The sequence below is a fragment of the Podarcis muralis genome, chromosome 5 (assembly GCF_964188315.1).
Source record: "Podarcis muralis chromosome 5, rPodMur119.hap1.1, whole genome shotgun sequence".
Classification (NCBI taxonomy): domain Eukaryota; kingdom Metazoa; phylum Chordata; class Lepidosauria; order Squamata; family Lacertidae; genus Podarcis; species Podarcis muralis.
Window position 1 is genome coordinate 36,248,675 of NC_135659.1, and position 18,647 is coordinate 36,267,321.

At 42.1% G+C, this 18,647-nt stretch overlaps 1 protein-coding gene across 1 annotated transcript in view; it reads right to left on the reverse strand.

Annotated features, from left to right (window-relative positions):
- Nucleotides 1-988: 988 nt before the first annotated feature.
- AK5 (adenylate kinase 5) overlaps nt 989-18,647 on the reverse strand; it is an 86,079-nt gene continuing 68,420 nt past the window's right edge. Inside the window, exons 11-14 of the mRNA XM_028733054.2 lie at nt 7,592-7,755; nt 6,639-6,755; nt 3,231-3,422; nt 989-2,126 (exon numbers count right to left, since the gene is read on the reverse strand). Of these exons, the coding sequence (XP_028588887.2) occupies nt 2,025-2,126; nt 3,231-3,422; nt 6,639-6,755; nt 7,592-7,755 (575 nt within the window). The 3' untranslated portion in view covers nt 989-2,024. The remainder of the gene's footprint in view (nt 2,127-3,230; nt 3,423-6,638; nt 6,756-7,591; nt 7,756-18,647) is intronic.

Below are 18,647 nucleotides of genomic sequence, written 5' to 3' on the forward strand. Positions count from 1 at the left end.
ATTACAGAAAGGGTAAGCCAGCAGCATACCCATCAAAGCCATATAGAATAGGTAGTTAATCTTCATCTAAGTTTGTTTGGATGATCTTGATAGATTTTAAAATCAGCTTTTTGGGGGGTGGGGGGCTAAGTTTCTGACTATTTTTCCTGATAATCCAGAAGTAACAAACTTTGTGTACATTGAAGGTTTATGAAAGATAAAATGAAACCAAGATAAGGGTGGCCTATTTTGGAATTTTAAAACCTTGTGGTCATTTCCCCAAACCTTGTTAAGTAGCAGAGATCAATGTGCAAATCAATGTTTTACGTGAGTTTCTTCAAATTTGCAATGAAGTTTAGTGCTGTGCTTCCTTATACGTCCTGACAAACTGCTCCCACATGCCTGACTTGTTCCCACAGCAGTTGCCATAATACTGCATTAATAAAAATTCCGGAAAACATTTGTAAAAGGGCTCAAACAATCAGGAACATCCACAGTTGCAGGGAAAAGAAAAGCGCACTTGATAGTTCAGAGAGTAGCAAGCTGTTTATTGTGCAAATTTAAAGCAAGTTGAAAAATGCAGAAGGATCTGCAGATAATGAAGTAAAAATATTTAAAACCCTCTCTGGATGGTTGCTTTTGTTTAATGAAACCAAAAGTGCAAAGTAAAAATTATTACTCCTAGCGTTTGTCCATACATTTTATTTGTTTTACATCTTCAGTACAAGAAAAGTAGCTTGAAAAATACAAATCTGCTTCAAAATGCAACTGTTGACAGAGATGAATCATGCAAGAAGAAATAGTAGATGGTCCAGGAGAAGGTAGGAGCCAATTCTGAAGAAATCAAATATGTTTTTATCTTGTTCAGAAAATCTCAGCATTTTTACTTATTTGTGAAATCAATTTTACTTGTGTCCAGAGATACCTTGACTTGAGTGGGAAAGTACTTCTACTTATCCAAGGCACCCCTACCAACATCCTCTAATTTCCCTGAGGCCTTATGTCTCATCCTGTACCAGGAGTCAATTTTAGGGTGTGCAGGGGTTTTTAGTGAGGAGGGGGAGCCAGGGAAGCACCACTGCATCAGTGGCATTCTGCCCAGTCTTCTTTGGCTCAACCCATTGTGTTTTGTGCAAAGAGTGTGCTTGCCGGTTTATAAACACAGGCTGAGTAAAACACATCTCTTTCACATGTTCCCCAGGCAATGAAAGACCTAAAAATGAGATTTACAGTCGAAATACTTGTCAGACAACAGAAAGCAACATGTATTGATGTGGTGCACCCATATTCTTTAAAGGGTGCATGTTAGCTATCTTAACATATGTATTTTGACACTCAAATACTATAAGTGCTTATACATTAAGTGCACCAGCAATATTTGGCACTGGTTTGTTGTTGTTTTAACCAGACCGCAATATCCTTACATTATCACATTTAAGTACATAGGCTGTTTGTACCCATTTTGGTGTTCACACAGCAGCTGATCCCATAATCATATTTGTTAACTGCTTAACATTTTACTTACTACATTGTATATAATAAGATACCACTTTTTCAGAAGATTTCTTAACTTCTGCTGCTTTGTGTTAATGACTGCAACTCAACTGCAGGCATGTTCCACCAGTAAGATAAAATGTCAGAAAACAGATTTTTTCAAGCATTATAAGAAAAAAAAGCAAGCTTAAATAGTCTCAGAATTGAGCTGTTCGTTTACAGAAACAAAACATTTCTGTCAGTTCTGCCGACTGTCAGTTAACTGGAAATTCGGATGCTGTATAGTATACCAGGTAATAGTGAAAGGCAAGACATGATTTCTAGGAATTAGAGTTGTTGTTTACCATGCTGCTTTTTAACCTGCAAAGTGCAAACCGTATGATAGACAACATACAGTACTTGAATGTTACTATACTGTATGGGTTATACAGATTTGATTTTTTTTTTTACAAAGTTTACAATATGCACTAATCTTTCAAGGCAGCAGCTGTGGCTTTAGACAGCATTTTTGATGACCACCGACTGTGCATATGAGATAGAAAGCGTTGCAATTACACGGAAAGAGATGGTGCCGTTCCTTCCTTTTTCAGAAAAGCATCAACAGAAGCACATGCTTCAAGGAAAACCTCTTCTGGTGTCCCTTCTGCATTTATCTGTTAAAAAAAGAGATTTTATGCATCAGATAGTTGAACCTCAAAAAGGAAACCATTCTGGTATTCTATAATTATTCCCTCCAATGCAAATTCAGGAGGTGAGTGCCTACAGGATAAGTCAAAATGCTGCTGAGAAGCAGCACCATGCTTGAGATAACCTTTGGTTCTGTTGAAGTACAAAAATCCTAAGGGCAAAAACAAAACAGCCTGAAGAGGAATGAGCATGCTCAGTAGCTGCAAGATGCCCTGTGCGCTAGAAAATAAAGCTTGCTTTCCTGGTTTTTATTTTTAGTTAAGTTTTATGAAATTCATTTCAGGATAGAATGTATGTGTGTGACCTTTTTGAATAGTCCTGCAATAGGGCATTATTCAGTGCTTTAGTTAAACAGTGTAGTTGAGTATATTAAGTACCGAGCTATTTAACAGGCCACAGAGCCATTTTCAAGATTTTCTTAAAGCTACGCACAACTTGGAACCAAGTTACCTAAGGGACTGCCTTCCCCTATACTAGAGGTTGGGAGCTACCAAATAGAAACAAGATGTTTCCTTAAAAAACACACAACAACAACCACCCTAACTTCTAAAGTGCCCAACACAAAAATCCTGAGACCTAGTAAGTTGGTGGACCAGCATGCTTGCAAATGTTACCCACTTCTGTCATAAAAGGAAACAAGTTATAGCTATTTCCTCATTTTCTAGTAATGAAGGGGACTCACTTATGCCTCTGGATCCCAGTGGCTGGGAATCACAAATGAGGAAGATGCTTCTGCACTCAGGGTGCTGCTTGTGAGCTTCCCATAGGCATCTGGCTTGCCAGTGTAAGAACAAGATGGGCCTTTGGCCTGATCCCACTGGGTTCTTCATATGCTCTTGGGAACCAGGCAGCCTCCAAAATGCTTTGGACCATGAAAAAACTGTTTTCCAAAGTGCCAAACCAATATTTGAACTGAACATTGTGGTTGGTGCATATGCCCTGGTGCAAACCTAGGAGAGGATTATGGCCTCTTGGAAAGCTTACAGCACATGTGAATTAGCTCTTAGCCTTTTGGGTGTATTCAGAAGAAGAAGGTACCATAGTCCAGTTCCAAAGCCTAGCCGGTTTACCTTAAACAATGGAATTTTGTTTTCATAATAGGTGATCACAGGCTCCACTGCTTGGTAGTAATTTTGGATGCTCTTCATGATGACTTCTTCACTGCCATCCGAGCACTGGCTGTTCTGGCTTCTTTTCAGAAGGCGGCTGCTCATTGTCTTAGAAGAGCAGTCCATACAGAGCATCAGAGATGGTTCGCCAATCTGGAAAAAAATGAGAAAATTGACTGAATATAAGAGCTGATCACAGCATAGATTTCTTCCTCAAGGGAATGAGGTCAGAATGCAACATCCACATGGATTTTGTAGGAGAGATTCAGACAGATGACTCAAGAACAATCTAAACAGGACTTGAGCAGATGCTCATCAAGAACAATCTAAACAGGAGTTGAGCAGATGCTCATCAAATCTGCAGATGACCCCAAACTGGGAGGGGTAGCCAGTGCTGCAGAAGACACTCAGGATTAAAGATGACTTTAATAGATTGGAGAACTGGGCCAAAACTAACAAAATAAATTTCAGTAGGGACAAATGTAAGGTTCTGCACTTAGGCAGCAGAAACCAGTTGCACAAATATAAGATGGGGGCAGCTGGATTGCTAGTACATATGAAAAGGATCTATGGGTCTTAGTAGATCATAAGCTAACATGAATCAACAGTGTTGTGCAGCCGCAAAAAAAGCTAATGCTATTCTAGGCTGCATCAACAGAAGTATAGTGTCCTGATCCAAAGGAAACAGTAGTACCATTCTATTCTGCCTTAGACCCATCTGGAGTATAAGGTCCAGTTCTGGGCACCACAATTTAAGAAGGATATTGTCCAGCTGGAATGTGTGCAGAGGAGGGCGACCAAGGTGATAAAGGGTCTGGAAACCAAGCCTTTTGAGGGTGTTGAGTATGTTTAGCCTGAAAAAGAGACTTGAGAGGAGTTACGATAGCCATCTTCAAATATCTCAAGGGCTGTCACGTGCAATGATGCAGCAAGCTTGTGTTCTGCTCCAGAAGCTAGGATCCAAACCATTGGATTCAAGTTACAAGAAAGGAGATTCTGACAGCAAGAGCAGTTCAACAGTGGAACAGACTCCCACAACAGGTGGTGGACTATCCTTCAGTCAATGTTTTTAAGCAGAGGTTGGATGGCCATTAGTCTTGGGTGCTTCAGTTGAGATTCCTGCATTGCAGGATGTTAAGACTAGATGGCCCTTGGAGTCCCTTTCAACTCTACAATTTGTTGATTCTAGGTTTGTGCAATATTATGTAAAGTAAAAGGATTCTTACAACTAGCTTAACCTCCTGCCATGTTGTAGACTCCTGTTTGTTTCAAAAGAAGCTTGCCCATTTAGCATTGGAAGCTGCTGTTTGAGAAAATAATAACTAAAATAGCTAGTGTAGAAGCAGAGAATCTTGAAGCTGCAAAAATGCAACATCTAAATCAGCCCTGAGATGATGTTTTAATGGAAAAACACCTCTCCATGCAGTGTTATATAGCAGATGATAACATAATTCATTTCATGCACAAGGAGGCACCAGTGTACCAAAAATTAGTCTCTGACCTAGTGAGGAGTTATTCTGACACAATAACACTCTTGGTGTGAACTGAGGAATCAACTATGCCATATTTTAAAATGTTACATCACAATGACGAGGGAACAATTGAATAATATCCTGGAGGGAGCCGCTTATTTAAGGGGAAGAGGTCGTTTATGCCAAGATGAGGAAGTGAAGCCCATGACTCTTGGTGTTCTAATGACAGGATTAATCTTCAGTACTTTGTACAAAAAGTGCTTTATGACAATGTAAAAATAATAATGTTCTCTTCATTGGTATTTCCTAATTAAAAGATTAAATGAAATCCCACCAGCGCACTTTGCATCAGGTGCACAGAGATAAGACTCAAAGGAGCTACTTGGGGGAGGGAATATGTATGTTGTCATTCCCCTCAACCCACCTCAGCTAATTATTTAGGGTATTTTGAAGTAGCTGGCAAGTAATGTGCTACCTATTGGACGGCTTTAAAAGGGATTAGACAAGGGATTTGTGGAGGATAATGCTATCGGTGCCAGTTATCAGGGAACAAAAGTAGGAAGGATACTCAGGTCCTGCCTGCAGGCTTTCCATGGACATCTTGTTTGGCCAGTGTGAGACCTGAGGACTGGATCAGAAGGCCCTGATGCAGCAGAGCTATTGTGTTCCAGCTCTCCATCAGCAAAAGGGGAAACTCAAAATGTGAATGGAAAACATATGGATCTGTAATGAAATAGCTCAGTGCTTTTTCTCACTGCCTTGTCTATATATTTATATCTGGGTTTCTTCTTTCTTTAAACAATTCTATGGCAAACATAAACTGCACTGCATATGTATCGGTTTCTAAATAGTTTGTATCAGTGCATTCCTAAATTGATATTTTGTGTGCTTTGTCTGCATAAAAAGTGATATACAATGTATGAACATTAAACACAAGAGTTCAGCAGGCAGAGCTTTTCTGAAGGGTATCTGCATACTAAGACATCATTTTTATGAATTTCAGCATGTTGCAGAGCAGTACGAGGCACAGGTCGCTTGCTGAAAAAAAATCCTGGCAGCCCTAATTAGAAGATAGGAAAGTGCCTTTTCCTGAACCAGACCATCAGTCTCTCAGGCTCAGTCTGGTCCCCAGCCATGCTGGGTGGGTTGATGGGAGTTGCAGTCTAAAACATCTGAATGGCACCAGGTTAGGGAAGGCCGATCTACCCAGACTGACAGTGGCTCTCCAGGGTTTTCAGATGGAAGTGTTCCCCAGACCTACCTAGAGAAGGATGGAACCTGGAACCTTTTGCATTCTGAGTGAGTGCTCTGCTGTTAAGCTGCAGCCTTTCCCTTCACAATGTGATAATGCTCACCTAGAATATAGGTTTCACCACTCCTCTTCCTCTCCTCACTTCTTCCCCAACCTTATACTGTAAAGGTAAAGGGACCCCTGACCATTAGGTCCAGTTGTGACCGACTCTGGGGTTGCGGCGCTCATCTCGCTTTATCAGCAGGGGAGCCGGCATACAGCTTCTGGGTCATGCGGCCAGCATGACTAAGCCGATTCTGGCGAACCAGAGCAGCACAAGGAAACACTGTTTACCTTCCCGCCGGTATCTACTTGCACTTTGACATGCTTTCAAACTGCTAGGTGGGCAGGAGCAGGGGATGAGCAATGGGAGCTCACCCCATTACGGGGATTTGAACCGCCAACCTTCTGATCAGCAAGTCCTAGGCTCTGTGGTTTAACCCACAGCGCCACCCGCATCCCTACCTTATACTGTAGTCAACATTAATGTCTTGTAACAAATGTAATTGATATGTAGGAAAGACTTTACATCCTGAAAAAAATGAGAATGCACAGACTTTTGTAAACCAATAAAATCTTTTAAAAATAATAATAATAAATGTTCACCTGGCTCTCAAACTCTTCTCCTTGCTTCATCTCCTGAGGATAACCATCAATCAGGAACCCATTTGTGCCTCCCATATTGGCGAGTATAACTTCTTTTAGGAGATCCGTAACAATATCCTTAATGGAAGAAGATTAAATAATTTTTGTTTAGAAACCACTTTGACACTGCAGTGCTTTGGAGTGAGACACAGACAAAACTCCCAATCCTAATGCATCACATCAGGCCCATGTGCTTCGCCCCCACCCTTACCGGCTGAGGATGCGCCAACATCCTCATTGCACATTTTCACAGGAAGTAAAATGCTTAGTTACTGAACTACTGGATTTTAAAAAATAATCTCATCATAGTCAGAGCTGGATTAACATCTGACTCAGCATGGGACATTTGTAAATATAGTATACCGAGAGAGCTTCTAAAATAGCCTAAACCAGTGTGAGGGAGGCAAAAAAGCCTATGATGCCTTGAAGTAAGCATGCTTTTTGTGCCATACTGCAGTTGAATTTTAGGGTGCCAAAGGAATCTTTGGCTAGTAACAAATGATCTTCTGAAATGTGTTGTGGAAAGAGGACTTATTCCAGTAGAAGAGAATGTGGTGGGGCTGAATCTCTTGCCTGATCTCCCTCTGGCCAAGTCACTACTGCACAGTCAGATGAAGATGGGGAGAAGCAAGGCAGCAGCAAGGTCAATGTGGTGTAAGCACACTGGCGAAGCCAATCCAGTGTTCCAGTGTACATTTGCACTGTCACTATATTGCCCCTGCTCCTCCCTGTCTCTGTGTCTTAGAGGGAGGTCAAGTAAATGGCCCAGCCCCACTGCACAATCCATTCCTAACATCCTTTCAAACAGTAGGCAGTCATAACTGCACTAAATGTTCTTTCCTTCTTTGGGTTTTGTGTCCGTGTGATGCACAGATTCTCTGTCAGACACATCACGTCTCCGGATCACAGCTTACCCCTGGTACAAGTTTGCCGCTTTCCAGGTTATCTCTGATGATCCTGCTCCTTTCTGATAATGATGACATTTCACGTTGGATGAGACCATCCGTTGACAGATGCAAAAATCCATACTTCTGTGCTAATTTCTCGCACTGGGTTCCTTTACCAGAGCCTGGGCCTCCTTTGTGAGCAAACACAAGTTCTTAAATTTGAGACACATCAACCCAATTCATCATGAGACAGATCAGCAAACAAGATGCTGCAAAATGGCATTTGGAGTGGTGGAATAAAGCTCTCCTGAATTGCTGAACCACTGAAGCCCATCAAGCTTTTTTTAAAAAATAAAAACTATACCAATGCCCCAAAATATCTAAGTAGAGGTCCCTAGAGCAGGCTTGTAAACAGCCACTTGCCTGACTGTAAGAAATAAGAATAGCTGACAGGCAAGTACTTTTGTAAACTGGATGATAATGAGACAAGTCTATAGTTTTTCTTCCCTTGCTTCCCCTATCTCACCCTTAACACACCCAGGCTGTTGACAGACGCCAAATAATAGTAACCTTTTAAAACCTATCTGCAAAGCTACCTTAGTTTTGATACTAATCTGCCGCTATCACTGTTTTCATCAGCTGCGTCAAGTATTGCTGCTGCAGGTGAGTCCCAGTAAACAGCCTGATACACTGTTCAGAGCAGGGACAACAAGGAAAAAAACGCGACATGCATTACTGACTGTCAACCCAGTGAGAATGTGTGTGAGTGCACATCTAGACACAAATAGGGCTTTTAAAAAGGGTGTTGTGCTTGGCTTGGGAGGAGGCTGCTGCTAAGGACACTTCAGTTTTGTTAGTTTTAACTTATCCTTTTTTACAGCTAGAATGATGTGGGCTACCAATCTTTTGTTAGCTCTCTTCATATGAACTGCTGAATGGATTCCACAATGTGGGTTTAACATTGGTGTTCTTAGTACTGGATGTTGTTAACTGACTTTTGATGTGTTTTAACTAAACTGCTAATCGTCAAACTTTAAACTGCGTCGTAATTTGTATTTACTCTAGCTATTGTGCATCTCTTGTGAGCACAATGTGTTTGTGGAAAATGTGGAACATAAATCAAATGACTCTGATTCTTATGACAGCTCCTCCGGCCTCCTACCCATTTTGAAATTAGGATTTTAACAACAAACAGAATGGATGACAGAAGAAGAGACTGGTGGCCCAGAGGCAGGCAGTCACCATGGGCTCATTCAAGCTGCGGAAACAAAGCCCTGCCAGATTTATGTAACTCTCTATGGTACCTCAATTCTCGTCTCTGGAGAAACGCATCTACTCAGTAATCACCATGAGCAAAATTATTGCATATGTCAGTTTTACAATGTTCCAGTAGAGGAGAGATTACTGTCTTTTATACATTTACTTGTGATAAATCACATACACACTTCTATAAATACTAGTCACTTGCTGAGAAATGATGGTCACTGTGACTCTATGTGGTGGTTATATAGGGCGGCTGCTGGTGCCCGTTACTTTTTTGGACAGATGCATTGTAATAAAAAAACCAGTAATTGCAAGTGCCCAGATGAGAAACGGAGACCAGCAGAGAGGAGACAGCTAATTGCTACTACTGCATGTCTTGTTACAAAGACTAGATGTGAAAACTTGCCTCTTCTCTTCTGGAAAACGAGGAACCTGATAATCAAGAAACAAGATCTAATAGACAGAATTATTTTATGTTTTTTGTTCCCTCTGCCAGTTCCTTTACAGTAATAATAACCTGTACCTTAGAAAAGAGCCCAAAATACTTATCCACAGTGTGATTAAAAAAAGCTCAAAAGCTCCGTCAGTGCTGTGGAATTGACCTTTCCTTCTCATTTCTTTCTTGTTTCTGCAAAGCATATGCAACTTTTCAGTTATGGAATACCTTCTCCTCTTCAAGAATATAAGTAAAAGAGGATTTGAAACTGGGTCTATGTTCTATTAAAAGTTTTTCACCCCCTCTTGCTTGGAATTGCTTGAGGTCAAAGATGGATGAATTGACTAAAAATAAGGTCAGCAGTACTGAGATGAATGCTGTTCTCACATGACAGGACTGATGCATTCCTTATACCTACTCAGTTTTGCCAGCATCTTCTGCTTCCCTCCACTTTAAGGGTAAGGAGTCTGTAGACACAGGGACTCATGTCTTTCCCTAGGATCCCTTTTATGGGTTTTTTTTTCCTTTCCTGTTTGGACTGGAGCTGTCATCCCACTTAGAGAAAAATCAAGCCTGCAATGCTACATGTACCCACTAGAAATCTGAACCCAGAAAAAGTAAGCGTGCATAGGTTTAGACTCTAAGGCCAGTTGAGATGGGGGAATCCCTAGAAAATACACAGGAGGGGGGACAAGACAGGGCAAAAGTTGTGCAAGCGTAAATCCTTGCACTGATGGGACACATTATTCAGATACCACTCCTGGTTCCTTTGCAAGTTTCAGGAATGCAGACCCTAAATAAAGATGTCTATGCAAAAGCAATGGGTTGCTGGTGGCCTTGTATGATGTCCCTGTCAGGTATGCTGCTGTGTGAGCATAGTCCTTGCATACTGACTTGGGGACTAGCTGTTGTCTGCAACTTAGCTCTTCGGAAAATAACTTCTTGTAATAAGCCTGGCACAACAGAGTCTCCAGCTGCTACTAAAGCATAAATAATAAATAGCATACATCTGCTCTGAAGGTTTAACTCAGCTGGAAATCTGTTGCAGATTTGGCATTTCCTTCCTAAGGCAGTGTGTGAATAATGACCACCAACCAATAAACTCGTCACGACATTCACCTGAATCTGGAATATCAATAGAATACTATGCTGTTGTGGTATACGTTTTGCAACGCACCCTTGGATTTAGTTCCTTCAACAACGAAGGAGAGCATAGAAGTAAGAAGGATGAAAAATGATACACTGAGATCAAATAGACAACGGATTAACATTTAAGATGAAGCAGAAACCTATTGGTTTTTGATACGTTGCATGCTCTCTCCTATATTATTATTATTTTGCAAGGAAATAATTGCAAAGAAACAATTGCAAAGAAAAGGGAGAAGACTTGACTGGGCTGGCTGAGAAGCTGTCATGATGCTGATTGAAGCTTTGACATGCAGAGCAAGGGTGTTAAGGAAGCTGTCCTCCTGTGATGCATGTGATAACTTTTGAGGATGGCTTAACACATTTTTTTCACAAGGTAGACTATGAGTGGATCCTAGCTCTGGGCCCAGTCAGAGCAGCTCATTTGGTGAGGGCCATTTGTGATAAATGGAGGTAAGATTACAACAGGCCACTAGGGAAATAAAATACACCAACAATTAATGCCTCACTCTCTTGCTTCATATACAAGCTAAGTAGCTGAGACTCAGTCGTTGTCTTGTAAGAGCAAAACTAGCAGCCAGAACACCTGAACTTTATTTAAATAAGGCTGCTGCAGTCTCTTGGAGTGCAGCAAGGCTACAACCAATAGTATGGATTAGACTATTGCCTGTTAATTTTGATTAAGCTCTGTTCTTGTTCTATTATATATAATTTCATTATAGTAACTGAATTTATCTGATGCTTGCTGAAGTGATTATTTTGTCCTATTTGAATTTGTTTGATGTGTTTTGTACTGTATTGAATGTTGCAGGTTTTGATGAGTTAATGCTTAATTTGAGCCTCTTTGCTGTGGGGGGGAAATCATATCCATAAAGGAGACTTAAACTGGTTATTAGGGGAGCCATCCTAACCCTTGGATGTTGATGACTGGGTGGGGGAGAAGGAAAGGCGGGTACCTCTCTGACAGCTACTGGGGGGTGGGGAGGCTCTGCTGCATTGCAGAACTGACCTCTACCCAGGGGTCTTCCCACTGGCAGAAGCAGAGATGGGCCAGCCAAGGATTTTCTAGATCCTTTATGCTGCCCCATTCTCAGGTAAGGGACCTGATTCACACCCCTCAGCTGTCCAAGCCTGAAACTGGTGCAACAAATAAATTCCACCACCTTCCCCTGGTTGGCAGGACTTTGGATACAGCAGTGGCTGTTCCCCAGGCACAGAGTTAAGATTGCTCTATAAACTCTCTTTTTTAATAGTATTATATTGATATTTCTACTGAATTGTGTTTTAGTTGTTGTAAGAAACCCTGGGGGGTCTTTTAGGCTCAAGTGACATTAATGAATTAGTTATTGAATCTTCCCACTCTTCTATTGCAGCTTCCCACCCACGCAGCAAAAGCCAGTCCACAGACATAAAAGATGTTTCAGGGTTTGCAAATATTGTTATTCGTGCTCTGGCTGTTCTCCAAAGCAAAGTGGAGAAGAGGTTTTGTCCACCTATCATAAACTCTGTAGCCTCTGCTTATCTTCCCTTCTGCGGCACATAGGTAGTCTAGATTGAACCTTGGCTCTGATTTATGATACAGTATACCATTAGAAGCATACCTGCTTATATCAACATCCTAGTGATACTTTTATTAAAGGAGTGATTAAGTGGTGCTATTCTGTTATATCCTCATGGATGGCTCTGACCTGGTGTGGAGAAGCAGTGAGTGAAGAAATATTTAAGCAACCCCTTCCCCTAAGCCACCTCACTGCTTCATAACAAGAAGCTGGTTTGTGTGGTGGGAAAAGTGTTGTCGAGTGTTTGTAACATGCAGTTGCAGTTGGTCATGGGTCAAGAAAACCCTGAAGGCTAAATCCCAATCCTCTGCTTTAGACCCAAGACCATCCAACATATGCATGTGATCAATAAGGCAAATATGAAAATATGCACCCAGGAAAACCTACTCTGCATTGCAAACAGGGATAGCTTTCCGGTAGTTCAGTTAACTATGGTAAATGATGTTCTATTTATTCATTACCCATCTGTGCTAGAAATCTGAGGCCCCTTTCACACAAGAAAGGGAAAATCACAATAAAAGTATCTACACAGAGCACAGCAATCAAAATTGATTTTCCTAATAATATGCCCTTGTGCTTTAGGTACCAGAAAGGAAGCAACAGGCAGTCTGTGAACCCATGTGCAGTATTAACAGGCTCTCATCACAGTACAAATGTTTAATCCTTGCACTTTATAACTAAGATAATAGATTTTCTTTCTTAAAAATACTGAGCATCCAGCATATAAACCCAATTATGGAGTTATAATTGGGAATGCAATCTTTCCAAGGTTCAAATAAATAAATAAATGTCCAAGAGCAGATCTTTGGATTGTACTGACACTACTAAAACATCACCCAACACTCTCCAGAAATCTTCTGCTAGGAGGCTATGCACGCTGTTATAATGATTTACTATGGGGTTCTGTGTTGGGAGCAGGCAAAGCCGCAATGCATAAAATGACAAGAGTTATGCATATCCTCCTTTGCAAGGTGCTGAGTTTGTGTGGCTGGTCCATAATGGGATGGTTGCCAAGCGGAACAGCTGAGAGTGAATCACTATTGACTCCTTGATTCAGGCTCCTGATCATTAAGAGATAGGAAAGCAGCAGCAGAAGGAAAGAAATATTTTCCGAACAAACCCATCTCAAAACAGCCTGTTCTCTCAAACAAAGAGCAAGCTTGTCTTGACAGATAGCCCAGTTCAGGTTTTAAAGAAAAAATATTTCCGATGACTTTGTGGGCTGCTTTAAAAGTTTCTTTCACTAATCTTCCCTTTGGTTCAACAGCATCTCAATTAATTTCTCGCTGGAAATGCTTTCAGAAAGAGAAAGAAAGAAAGCACAGATAACTTTTGATCATCCTGAAAAAGCTTTCAAAGAACCCCAGATCCTTTCATGACTCGCGTGAATTATTAGCATTCTGTGAAAACGACATATTTTCTGTCCTTTACAGCCCCTATATTAAGATCTGCTCTTTTGGTTTCAATAACTTTCTAATTATATTGGAATAATTGTAGTAATAGATGGTCCCACTGATATTTGTAAAGCGAATGCTCTGTGTGCATATTTAACTAGCGCATAAAACATGGGTAATCCCTAGATGCGAAGGACTCCTGAACCACGTAGGGAAATCTTGCTTATAAAAGGGGGGGAGAGCTCTGGCCCTCAAAACTGACAGGATCTGCTGCTTCTTGCCTTTGCACTACACTGAAAATATTTACACAGAACAATATGCAGCTACCAGAGGGGGGGGGGCACACATTCCCACAGGTCAATTCTGCCCCATCCCGAGATTAATGTTCTCTGAGACATTGGGAGGGGGAATTGCACCTCAGCAGTTTAAAGGACTGCAGAGTGAGGACTGGCTTCTGGGAATGTGTGCCCTTTTGCAGGCAGGTATTTTCTGAGCCCAACTCCTAAAGTAGGATACTTTTTAAACTGTGAAGGCCAATCCTTTCCCAGCCCAGGACACAAGATTAACAGCACACATATCCAAGCACAGATGTGGTCTATCTGCACTGCATTTCTGGGAATGAAGTTGCGCCTACATACACACTGAGATTGGGATTGGGATAGCAGCTCAACAGCCACCATGCTTGGATGCCAGTTTAGGCATTTGTTCTGTTTTGGCTTGCAGTTTGTGATGCTCAGGCATTCTCGGCTGATTGGGGAAAGAGGCATAAGTGGGAGGGAAATCGACTCCTCTTTTCTGGTGCGGGCTTTAACAAAAAACGGTAGGGGAAAATACACAAGCTTTGAACATTTGGATTTGTGTGCGTAAACACATGTGCCTGTTATAATTGGCTCTCTTATATTTGCGCTTCCAGCTTCAAGTTTTACACTGGGTTCTTAGACTGCCATAGCAGGACAGCTGCCTAATTTATTTGGCTCCTAGACTGCATTTTCAGTTAATTACTGCCAAATCTTTTAATTAGCCCATCTCTCCCTTAACATCCGGAAGGGGGAAAGAATATTTATCAGTTTAGTTTTAAAACTTCTTCCTAAAGTAGCATCTCATTATGAAATCATTTGCTCAACTCTTTTATCTTAAATTTAAATGTGCATTTTTTAAAAAAAACCATTGCCTTCTAGTTTTTTGGGTTTTTTTGGAAACCACTGAAAATGCTGGTTTTGCCCTATAAAGCTCTAAATGGCTTCAGATCAGAATTTATGAAGGACAACCTTCTCTTGTACAAACCTAGCTATTTGTTGAGACTAGCTTCTGATATCTTGCTCAAACAGCCACGTCCTTTACTTTTTGGGCATGCGGTGGGGAGGAATGGGTGACAGGGATTTTTTGTGGTAGCATCCTGTCTGCACAGCACCAGCTTTGCCAATTTATAACTGCTTTATTTGCCTAAGCATTCCCTGAAATATCTTTTCTCCTTTCTTTTCTTGTACTATTCTACTTGAGTTTCATTGGGATTTTTATCTTTATATTGTTCTTTCAATACAGTAAGCTGCATTAAAGGCTTAACAGTGGAAGAGGGAGACGTTAACATTTCTAAATAAATAATAAGGGAAGTTCAACTGTGACTGCCCCAAGAAGCTGTGCAGGAATCCCAACCTAATACTCTGTCTAACCAGTATACCGCACTGGCTCTACAATTTTGCCAGTGCATTATGATATGTGAAACTTTGCACAAGACCAGGAACAAAGAGAAATGGCCAGAATTGACCAGCAAGGATTGACTAGGGAGGCAAAAAAGCAGAACTTTCATTCTAAGCTGATTCTAGAACATTCTGAAAATGTGGTTGACAGAAACAAGTTGGTGAGTTGCTATGGCAACACATGCCATCAGCATTCCCAGGACCTGTCACCATAGCAAAGAGTTCTGGTAGCTTCAAATGGCCCATGTGCCAAAATAGCTACTGTTGCAGTTTAATATTTTACAAAACAATCCAAACCCTATTTGCACTGGGCAACAGTATGTTCAGTTGAGCAGAGGTGTCTCTCTTCCAGCCATGGGTGGGGACAAGGCCAAGACAGCCTGGGATCTAGCAAGCCCCAGGGGCGGAGGAAGGTGGGCGGTGGGGACACACCGCCCCAGGTGTCTTCGCTGAGGGGGGCTGACATTTGGCACGCCACCTGGCCATGACTCCCAAGCCTACCCCGAGCCGCTGGGGAAAGGCAGGGAGCTGCGCCGCTTTGCTGGCGGCATCCCCCCCTTCGTTTTGACAGCTCAAGGGAGACTTGGGAGTTGCAGGCGGGCGGCGTGCCAAATATCTGCCATCACCGGCTCACTCTGCTCCTGGCTGCAGGGCACACGCGCTGCTCTGTGCACCCGAGCGGTGCCTGGGAGGGCACCCTCCATGCCCTGCCCACCTTGGGAGCATGCCCGCCCTGGGCAGCGTGGGCATATGCTCCACAGCTGTCAACTTTCAGATTTGAAAATAAGGGATTAGCAGCCTTGAAAATAAGGGATCAGCAGCCTCACCTGTCCCCGGGACAGTCTACGGGATATCTAACAATCTGGGATAGCAGCAGGAATAAGGGAATTTCCCGCAAAAAAAAGGGAAGGTTGACAGCTATTATATGCTCCGCTGCTGGCTGGCTCTGCTGCCATCATGAGTTGTGATGGCATTGAGGCTGATCACTACACCAACTCTGGGCTGGTGCAGTGACCTGCCTGTTCCCCCACCTTGCACTCCAGATGCTGGGCAGAGCAGGGCTGCAGATGTGGCTGAGGCCCTGCCACTCTAAAGCCATGCCAGCTTAGTGGTGGATGGTTGGAATTTGGATTGCTCTAGACAACAATTTAAAATATCTGGATATTAAAAGAAATGGCCAGCCACACGAGATGCATGCCAGAATTGCTCACAGAATAACAGTGCACGTCCACTCAGAAGGAAATAAGTCTGGTTCAGTTAAAGCAGAATTGCAACATACCGTATTTTTCGCCCTATAGGACGCACTTCTCCCCCTCCAAAAACGAAGGGGAAATCTGTGTGCGTCCTATGGGGCGAATACAGGCTTTCGCTGAAGCTTGGAGAGCGAGAGGGGTCGGTGCGCACCGACCCCTCTCGCTCTCCAGGCTTCAGGAAGCTATCAGCAAGCCTGGGGAGCCCGCGGGAGTTCCCGCAGGGCTCCCTGGGCTGCGAATAGCAGCCTGCCACCCATTCCATTCTGAGACACAAAACATGCTACAAAGCCAGGACCGTTCTTCTACTGCATACTACAGCATTTCAGGTGTTTTCCAAAGAAAAGGATGCATATTCCCACCCCCTTTACGATGTGTTGGCAATTGCCATAGCAACTTCCCCATCTTTTCAGGACTTTGTATGCCCGATGCATCATGGAATTGTGTGAGGAGCAAAAAAATAAAAATAGTTGAGAGTTTTAGCATGAATGCCACATGGTGCCTTTTGAGAAAGAAGCAGGTTAGGTTCTGAATCATGCTTTCTCCAACCAAAGCAAGCCCATCTTGACATTTTCTCTAACAGCAACCAGAGTTGCAGGCCTGTTGTGATGACTGAAGCATCCAGTGACAGTTACCATATGTGTGCAAGCAGAACAAACACCACGGAAATAGTTATGATATCAATCTCCAACATCAGGTAACAATCCAATGTTGAATAATAAGGAGATACATATGCATGTGTGAACTGGACCTCATTCTCTGGATCTAATATACTAATATACTAACTATTCTTTATAGCAAAACAAAACTTTGGGGTCTGGTTCTAAGTTCATTGCCTATTCATGGCTGCCGAGACCATATAACACCAGTCCTGAAAGACCTACATTGGCTCCCAGTACGTTTCTGAGCACAATTCAAAGTGTTGGTGCTGACCTTTAAAGCCCTAAACGGCCTTGGCCCAGTATACCTGAAGGAGCATCTCCACCCCCATCATTCTGCCCAGACACTGAGGTCCAGCACTGAGGGCCTTCTGGCAGTGGCTCCCGCCCTGTGGAACGCCCTCCCATCAGATGTCAAAAAGATAAACAACTACCTGACATTTAGAAGACATCTGAAGGCAGCCCTGTTCAGGGAAGTTTTTAATGTGTGACATTTTAATGTATTTTTAATCTTTGTTGGAAGCTGCCCAGAGTGGCTGGGGAAACCCAGCCAGATGGCCGAGGTACAAATAATAAATTACTATTACTATTAGCTATAAAACAACTACCATGTGGAGCATCTCACTCTTGTATCTCACACAGAAAAAGTTATGAAGTTATATTTACTTTTATGATTCACAGACAATCTGTCTGGATTTTGTCTTTTAAAAAATGTGGAATGTTAAAAAGCAACATAACGTATAGCCAGCCTTGGTTGGGGGGAGGGGGGAACTGATCAAAATACCTACTAATAACTCTTTCTTCATAAGCACTTTGAGGGTTTTTTTGTTTTTTTTTTTACAATCAAGCATTGTATAAATTTTATGAAATAAACAAATAGCTATGCTCTATTTATGGAATGACACAACATGATCACAATTCTCCTGTAAATTTAACCTAGAGTAGTCAAGCTGCCCACAGTGTAAACAGTTCAGAGAGGTGGTTGGTTCTAATTCAAGATACCCTCTTCCTGCATTGTAAAAGAGCTAATCTGGTTGTCTTATATGGGGCCAATCCTAAATCGGACTGTTTAAGGTGGTGCAAACCATGACAATTTCCATTATCATTACTAACAATCACTTCTGAAATTATCAACCACCTTAGCAATAAACTCAGAGTAAACAATTATCTTTTGGCTTTAGAAAGCAATAGTATTGCGTTCATTTTTTAAATCACGAAAACCCCTGCATAAGCTCTCTGTTCCCTTCTCATGCTTCATCCTCAAGCCACCCATCATCTCCCACAAATGTAGTACAATGAGAATTGCCAGGGATTTTTCCCCAGCCAGAACTTAGTTCCGACACATCTCAGATGGTTGCTACTGCCATTATAAGAGAACAATGGAGGAGTTCGTGGTGAGTTCCAGCACCTCTTTTTCTAGAAAAAGCACTGGAAATTGTTATGACACAAGTTTCAGCCATGTGCTTTATGATGTAATTAACGGTCCCCTTTCAGAAATTATGTATATGATTCCCCAACAGATGCAGTTTGTTTCATCCATCTACCATATGATGTAAGTATTGCCCCCAGACAGGAGAGGGTGGGGGCTGCCACCACTAAACAGTCCAGCATTTGGAAATGCCTAGTTATCTAAACTAGCTGTAGACCTATAATTTCGTGGTACCTGCCAGAAGAATTTT